This window comes from Kryptolebias marmoratus, linkage group LG8 (genome assembly GCF_001649575.2).
Source record: "Kryptolebias marmoratus isolate JLee-2015 linkage group LG8, ASM164957v2, whole genome shotgun sequence".
Classification (NCBI taxonomy): domain Eukaryota; kingdom Metazoa; phylum Chordata; class Actinopteri; order Cyprinodontiformes; family Rivulidae; genus Kryptolebias; species Kryptolebias marmoratus.
Genome location: NC_051437.1, coordinates 10,718,133 through 10,726,391, shown reverse-complemented (window position 1 = coordinate 10,726,391; position 8,259 = coordinate 10,718,133). Strand labels below are relative to the sequence as shown.

Below are 8,259 nucleotides of genomic sequence, written 5' to 3'. Positions count from 1 at the left end.
GTCACTTATTTGACATTACATCGTTGTTTTTATTTTTAGCGTTACTTTGTAGAAATTTAATTTTACTTTGTCATTGAAGAGGGTTACTCTTGTCATAAAGGCCAACATAAACGACTGATTTATAACAGCAATAAAAGGTTAAAACGTCCATTACTTTTTGTAGGCCCTGTAGATTAGAGCAGGTTCCCTGATGTCCAGGTTTGACTGTCATGAGCTGACTTCGGTGATTATTTAGACACTGTTGGAGACACTGAAATCTTAAAGCTGCACCTCAAACATGGAGGCAGGTGGTATTCAAGTCACGAAAGGGTGGCTTTAGGAATAACCTAAATGGCAAACACAAGTCTGGATCAGTGAGTTTTTGCTTTTATTTCTTATAAACCGTGTTATCGGACTGTAGGAAGTCTGACACCTGCCCCGAACAGCCAATAACTTCAGGCAGAGCTCCCTCAGCCGGCCCCTCCTCGGTCACGTGACCTGCGCGTTCGGCCCTGTTGTTGAGTTTTGTTATGACAAGCCGAGGCCTCGGTGTAAATTTGTCCTAGCCCCCCCGTGTTGTGTGTGTGTGTGTGTGAGAGAGAGACAGAGTGTGTGTGTGTGTGTCTCTCTCTGCCAGATCGAATCCGTCATGGAGGGCATGGACCTGGACCTGGACCTGGACCAGGAGCTCATGCAGAAATTCAGCTGCATGGGCACGACGGACAAAGATATCCTCATCTCGGAGTTCCAGCGGCTCCTCGGGTTTCAGCTGAACCCGGCTGGGTGCGCCTTCTTCCTGGACATGACGAACTGGTGAGCCCGGGGACTCGACGAGGGCCTGCTGACGGACGGGGGCGAATAGAGTAGCAGCTCTGTACGGCTAGCTTTGCGCGCAGCTGCTCTAGCTGTCTAAATATAAATCGACTAAAATAAATAAATAAAAATGAAATAACATAAAATACGGAAGGTGTAAGCCTTTTTGTGACACTGAACCGACATATTAACGGGACCACGGTGACAGCTAACGACGTCGTAGTAACGTAACTAGCTGAGTCAGTGTGGTTGACTTTTGATTGCCTGTGTCATACACACATTTGCATACCTGTTAAAACCACTCTTTAACTTTGTTATTCGATTGTGTTACGCGAACAAAGTCTCAGACGTCTGGCGTTTGTGTTACAGCTAATCAAATATGATCCAATATTAGCTTGTAGGAGCGCAACAGTAGCTTCAATTTATTGCATAATCGGCCAGCATTCACTCATGTTGCCCTTTTGTTAATGGGTAGTCTGGATTAATTTAAACCCACTAGGTTTAGGCAGAGTCTAGATAGGTATTTGTTTACACAGAATGGCTGACAAATGTGTTTATTTTGGGGTTTGTTTTGTTTGTTTCGACCGAATTTGTTTGCTGGTGTTGTGCCGAAAAAAGTATCCCTGCCGTAAAAATATCCCCGTCGCCTTTTTAAGTAGACTTGTTTAGCTACTTAAAGTTTGTCTTACTTGTCCTTTTGTTGTGATACATTACCCGTATTAATTTTTTTTTTCACAATGTTTATTTATTTGTTTGTTTACTTGTTTTGTTAGTTGTTATTCTGGCTAGTTTGTTAACATATGCAGCCCCTGTGGAAAAAAAAAAACATGTACTGTACACACACAAACACACACACCTCATCTTAACACCATTTATGTGTTTCAAACAAAGAATTGCAAGAGTTAAAAACAAAGAAACAAACAAAAGCAAATGCTATCAATTCAACTCTTCTTCATAGGGGGGCTTTTCCCCACACAACACCAGTGGCTTACTTTCAGAATGACACTCAGGTGTGAAAATGAAAATATTTAAGAGAGGATTGGTCATTCTGAAATAATCTCAGCTACGTTCCAGCGCGAACGCAGCAGGAAGCTTGTGAATGCAAGTTATTATTATCCTTTTCCACCTTCCTGCTGGTGCTCGGCTTTGCATTGATTTTGTTACGTTAATATCAGCAGCCCACTATCACAGCGTCGTTGGTTGTTGGAAGTTAAACACCCCGAGATAAGATAAACATTGCACTTAAACCATAACAGAAGGACAAGCTAAAAAAAAGGAAATAATGTAGAAATATGACAACATTTGGCTAAAAGTGGACTCTGAAAACGACTTTGCCGTGTTTGTCGGGTTCCTTCTGTGATTAAAAAAAGAAAATCTAATGTGGGAAAATGTGCCACAATGTCCTCAAGTGTAAACTCATCTCAACAGGACATTTTATTAAATAATTCTTGTTACAAAACACATTTTTAGCAATGGATATTCAACATTTGGAAAAGGAAGAAAAAGCGCAGTGTTACTTTATCCCAGTGAGTCCTCATCTACCAGAGAAAAATGACCAAAATACAAACTATGGGGTCAGGATTTAACACCATAACTCTGAGTTGCCTTAGCGTACAGTCCTACTTTCTCAGATGCTTTAAAATAATCGTGTTTTGTCTGACGAAGTTGTAATTTGAACATCTTTGGGTGTCAGACTGTTCAAGAAATGAGTGTAAACCTTTTCCCGGAGTAATTGATGAAATCGTTCACCCATTTATCAGCTGTTTTGTGTTTGCCTCATTGTGTTCAGGGTCGCAGGGGTTGGGGCCTGTCACGACAGGCATTCAGGGTCCAACCAGGGCAGGTCGCTAGTCCACCTTAATGATTTAAATAAGGGATTTTTCCATAACGACAATAGTCCTTAAATGCCGCTGGAAAAAACTCATATAAATACATTCTGTCTGATTTTTGTGCTGGAATCTGTCTTGATCATCTGGATTTCCGCTTTTCTCCGTTCCCTCTTTGTGTCCTAGGAACTTACAGGCTGCCATCGGAGCTTACTATGACTTTGAAAGCCCCAACATCAGCGCGCCATGCATGTCTTTCGTGAAAGACGTGACAATCGGAGAGGGCGAATCCGTCCCACCCGACACACAGTTCACAAAGACCTGGAGGATACAGAACACCGGTAAGCTAGCTGGAGCAGCTGCGTGATGTACAGAAGGCAGACTCCAGGTCCTACAAAGGAAAATAATTACAGTCACGTGTCAGATGAGGTCAACACCTTTGTGTGTGTGTGTTTTTCAGGCTCAGAATCGTGGCCTCCTGGTGTCTCTCTGAAGTACGTCGGCGGCGATCAGTTCGGCCACGTAAACATGGTGATGGTGCGCGCTTTAGATCCCCAGGAAATGACCGACGTCAGCGTGCAGATGCACAGCCCCGTGTCTCCTGGCATGTACCAGGGCCAGTGGAGAATGTGCACAGCTACAGGCCTTTTCTACGGAGGTAAAGACAGTGAACCTACACTGCTGCAATTATGTACCACCTCTAGTTTTTACTCTGAAGTCCACAGCACAGGGGGTTTAAACACGTTCAATATCGACAAAAAGGCAGGAAATTATAAAACAAATAACAGATAGGTAAAATGAAGTAATAGTCAGGATGCACCTTTGCTTGCTCTGAATTCTCTAAATGATCTCTTTGTGTTGCTTATGTGATCTCATTCAGACTTTGTGCAGACTTGATACTAAATAACTGGCTGGGAAAAGTCAAGAAGACACAACTGTATGGAGTTGACCACATAGAGAGTGTCCTAAAACATTTTAGTCCCTTTTTGCTTGTGTAAAAAAAAAAAAAGCTTAAGGCTTCATTACTAAATTAAACATGTAATGGCCTATTTCAAATGCTGGTAAATTTTCTAAAGTCTTAAGAAAATGTTTGAGCACCTTTCTTTTCAGCCACGTTTAGAGATTTTTATTTATTTTTGTAGCTGATTCTAAGGTACAAAATGACAAGTACAGCTCCACTACGTCCCATCTCTTTCATTGGGAGAGAGTCTTTAAAGTTCTTGCAGACATTAATTGCACTCAGTTACCTCGAATCATGTTATTTTTGTAGAAGAAAGCCTACAGTTCCTCGCCTGAGAGTTTGCAGTAGCACACACATGCACACACACACAGAAATAACAAACTCAAACTGATTTGAAGCTTTATTCCACCAAAACTGACCTTTTCTGCTTGCAGTCAAGCTACAGATGGTCAGTAATTCTGTTGTTTTAGTCAGAATCGGTCCAAGCTGTGAACACACAACACAGCAGCCACAGATCTGAAGTAAGTTTATATCTAAAGAGACCACTGTCTCACATCGACTGTAAACTCTGGTTTTTATTGTCACTCTCTCCCTTTGCGTCGCTTACGTTAAGATTTGTTCGTTCTGCAGGTTACTTTAAAACAGATTTCACTCTTTAGTTTTGTGATTTCTGCTACCGTTCGTATCTCACTGGTCGACTCACGCAAGCAAATTGACAACCCCTTCGAACGTTTTGAGACATTTGGGAGACTCCCTCGTGAACGCCGTTAGCGAGCTAGTCTCCAACAGTCGCAGCCCAGTGAGATTCCACCATTAATGCACTTAAACATCAAAATGGGAAACTGGAGATTCCAACAAAGCTGAGTGACCTACAGACCTGCTGATGACGATTTGCTTTTAACCAGCAAAGCAGAATTGGTAACAAAAGAGTTTCCGACGTCCCGCTGCGGCGATGCAGTGAATGCGACGTGAATTCTTTCGGTCAGAGTTGGGACGCAAGTCTGATCTGCTCGATTCATTTTAAACGTAGCCGGCCCCAAACAAAGCACCGGGGTTGAGTTTCTCTGGAGCTGTTGCGTTGACGGCAGCCCCAGACGCCAACATTTGTGCTTTCAGCCATAGAAAAGGTGATCTCTCCTGTAATGTGTCTCCCTTCAGAATATTCAGGGAAAGCCACTCGCCTTATGAGGCTGCTTGTGATGTAACGGCCGTTTCCCCATTTGTCTCAGCAATCATTGAAAGGTTCTATCTGACACTGATTTACCGTGTGACCACATACGATATTTTAGATGTAGAAGGCAATATTTCATAATCAGCAGGTAATTTAGTTCAACTATTAGAACCCTGAGGACCCTTTGAAGGCCTTGAAATCAAAGTAAGATTCATTAGTTTTAGTGATTAATGCTCCAACAGGAGAAAATTCACAAAATGCATGTAAAATAAGTAATCGCAGAAAGGTAAAATTTACATTTAGCAGTTATATTTATTTATTTTAGACTACCTGCCAGACAGTCTGAGCGATTGTAACTGATTAATACTTTGATAGAAGCTTCTACACGTTTTCCTTCTGTAGCAACGTGTTTGTGGCTTTGTACAAGAAAGGACTTAGTTCGTTGTTTTGTTTTTTTTTGACAGATGTCATTTGGGTGATCCTGAGCGTGGAGGTCGGCGGCCTACTCGGCGTAACGCAGCAGCTTTCGTCCTTCCAAGCCGAGTTCAACACCCAGCCTCACCGGAGCCTGGAAGGAGACTACAACCCCTTCGCGTCGCCGGTGAAGAGCAAGTGCCCGAACAGCAACAACAACCACTTCCACAGCGACAGCAGCAACACAGTCACAGAGGGGAGCCCACGGCAGCTGCAGCAGGACCAGAACGGACTTTCACACAGCTCAGTGGACATAGTAGCAAACCGTCTTCAAAGCAGTTTATCGGTAGTCTCGTGTAACCAGGTACAACACAGGCTGTAACATTTTAGCTCCAAGTCTAATGAAAACGGGGAAACCGTGCACCCGTCTGCATTCTGACGACTGTTGTTCTTTTTTTCCTTACAGATACAGGAGCCTTCACCTTTTGGGAACTCTTAATCATGGGACTTGTCAGAGTTTAGGCAGCATTAAACCGTACCTCTGGAATCTTGTCACACCACTAAGAAAAAAAACAAACAAACCAAGAAGCTTTATCATGGTGGAGTGAGGAGATCAAAAACACTTTATGCAAAATCCAGTCACACTTTGCGAATCCAGAGGCCAACGCTCCTGATGTGCAGCTGAACCAACATCCCACTGTATGCATGAGTGAATGCTAAGTTAAAACAAAATGAGTGCTACGATTCTTTTGAGTGAACATGTTGTTGGTTTTTTTTTCTCTTTTCTTCTTCTTTTTTTGTTGTTGTTGTCGTCGTTGAAGAGGTGCACATGGAAGCGTGACGTCAGGAGAGAGAGAGTGTTTGAGAGCTTTTTTGTGTAGATGTGTGTGCAGCCTGGGAAAAAAAGAAAACAAACAAAAAAAAGACTTTTTGGAGTTCAAGCCATTAATTTTGCCAACTGATTCTCCGGTTTCTGCTCCGTTGAATAGATTTATGGACTCCCCTGGGTTCTTCAGCACCTAATCTTATAGACCGTCACCGAAATGTAGTTTTTTTTGGCTTTTCGAGCTCGGTTATTAGCGCAGCGTTTTTAAAAGGGGAAACATTTTCAAGAGGCCCATCCGAAGCCCAGTTTTATCACGATTCATGCAACAGCCCCGAAGTTTTCTTATCAGAAGCAGTGCGTGTCTTTCCCCACTGTCGGACGTGTGGCATCAGCTGGAGGAAGACAGAAGAGATGGACTCAATGCAGTTAACTTTAAATCACCGTACGGCAAAGCAGTGACGTTTACTTTGTCTTTTTGTTTTATATCAGTTGGAATTATTGCCGTCACCTCGACGGAGCGTGAAGATTAAATAGGGTCGCGTTGTACAAAATTTAGCATCGGTGTTTGTTTCAGGCTCTTGCTTGGATCGACATTAATTTTCAGTTTCAGGCCTTAAATTACCCAGATGGGTCTGAAAGCTCGGGTTCAACCGCCTCCGTTAGTGTGGCTCCGTGAAACGGACGCTTACCTGGACCAGCCGGTCACAAGCCGCGTCTGAAACGTGAGCCGGTTTGGATTTCAAACCACTTTACAGAGGAGGAGCCTCTGGATATTTGGCTGACGATGCTCCGCGTACGACAGATAAATAGATTTATTTGTCCTTGTATGAAGTTCAGTACGAGGACAATAAATTAGGAGCTTGGTCAGGCTTAGGAAGAACTGAACTGAGGCGCCCTGTGGAGATTGATGAATACAAACACCAGTGGAAATAAAACACTTTTAGTCCGTTTGCCATGAAATTGACTTCTCTGTCTTTGAAATGAAACGTTTAATTTGAATGTATCTCATGAATGTAGAAGAGAATTATGAATTTGTTCCGTTTTGTTTGCTAAAAAATAATCCATATCTGTTTGAGCTGAGCTGGCACTTTAGTCGGCGTCGCCCTGAGACTGTTAGGAAAGTTCTGTATTCAACGCTTACAGATTTGATCATGCCTCAACTCTCTCTGCCCCCCCCAAAGGAACAGGACACAGAACTGTCACCGCATACTTACCGTCTGGCTAATCTATGCACTGAGTTGTCCGGCCTCCATGAGAAAGGCTCTGCGGTATTTGCTCCTCCACGAGGACTGAGAGCTCCCGGGGGAAAAAAAAAAGGTTTCAGCGGACCACAGCAGCGACGGAAGGCCTTCGCGCTCGATGGTAGCGTAAAGGCGCCACGCAATGACGATACCAGCTAATAATAATAATAATAAACAACAACAACAACAAGGACTCTGTGGCTCATGTGTTGGACATCAGGATGCACGGTCAGCTGAAAACCTGGATGATTCGCGTTTCTCCCTGCTGGTAGAGGTCGTCACCGTCGGTTTGTGTTGTTCTCTTCGTGTCGTGTCTGAAGTTTCCACTGGCCAGACCACAGGGTGAATCAGTTGGCATTAGACTCACACAGCAGCACATGTATGCAAGTGAGGACGTGCAAACAGATGAAAGTTCATTTCTTATGTGTGATAAATGTTTGTAAGATTAAATTATCACTGAAAGCTACAGTCTTGAACCGTGTCTTTGTTCATGAGGTCTATCCATCCATCCATCCATCCATCTAAAATATACTCCCACATCTTATATGTAGAGTTTTTACTGTATGTTTCAATGTTTTTCCAAAGAATATGTTCTCAGACAGGTTTGTGATTGATAATTTTATAAAATCCTCCTTAAGTGGGGTCCTGGGTCGGGCTCATGAGCAATTAATATCTTACCTGCTGTAGATGGCTCGTTGAGCAGCTTTAGTTTGGACCAAACTTAGAAGCTAACGGCTAATCTTAGCGGGCCCAAGGCTAAAGTGGATTGCTGCCAAATTAAACTCCAGCAAACAAAAAAAAAAGTCATAGTGGTTGACGTCAGTGCTATTAAATAAACCTTTATAGTTTTGTAAGTTTTGCATTACCGTATTTTCCGCACTATAGGGCTCACTGGATTATAAGGCGCACTGTCAATGAATGGCCCATTTTTGAACATTTGTCATATATAAATTGCACCGGACTATAAGGCCCATCGTCGTGCACCTCCCAATTCTTTTAACTTCGCGTGGACCGTGCGTGCCCCGCTC

General features: G+C 43.1%; 1 protein-coding gene across 1 annotated transcript; it reads left to right on the top strand.

Annotated features, from left to right (window-relative positions):
• Positions 1–483: 483 nt before the first annotated feature.
• LOC108231908 (protein ILRUN) lies at positions 484–7,697 on the top strand. Its single transcript, XM_017409322.3, has 5 exons — positions 484–792; positions 2,805–2,959; positions 3,079–3,276; positions 5,215–5,528; positions 5,631–7,697. Exons 1-5 carry the CDS (start codon positions 629–631, stop codon positions 5,661–5,663), a joined length of 864 nt encoding a protein of 287 aa, XP_017264811.1. The 5' UTR covers positions 484–628; the 3' UTR covers positions 5,664–7,697.
• The last annotated feature ends 562 nt before the right edge of the window (positions 7,698–8,259 follow it).

Coding starts and splice junctions, on each gene's coding strand:
- LOC108231908 (XM_017409322.3), top strand. CDS start 629: ATGGAGGGCATGGACCTGGACCTGGACCTGGACCAGGAGCTCATGCAG. Junction 2,960..3,078: donor CTGGAGGATACAGAACACCG/GTAAGCTAGCTG, acceptor TGTGTTTTTCAG/GCTCAGAATCGTGGCCTCCT. Junction 3,277..5,214: donor TACAGGCCTTTTCTACGGAG/GTAAAGACAGTG, acceptor TTTTTTTGACAG/ATGTCATTTGGGTGATCCTG.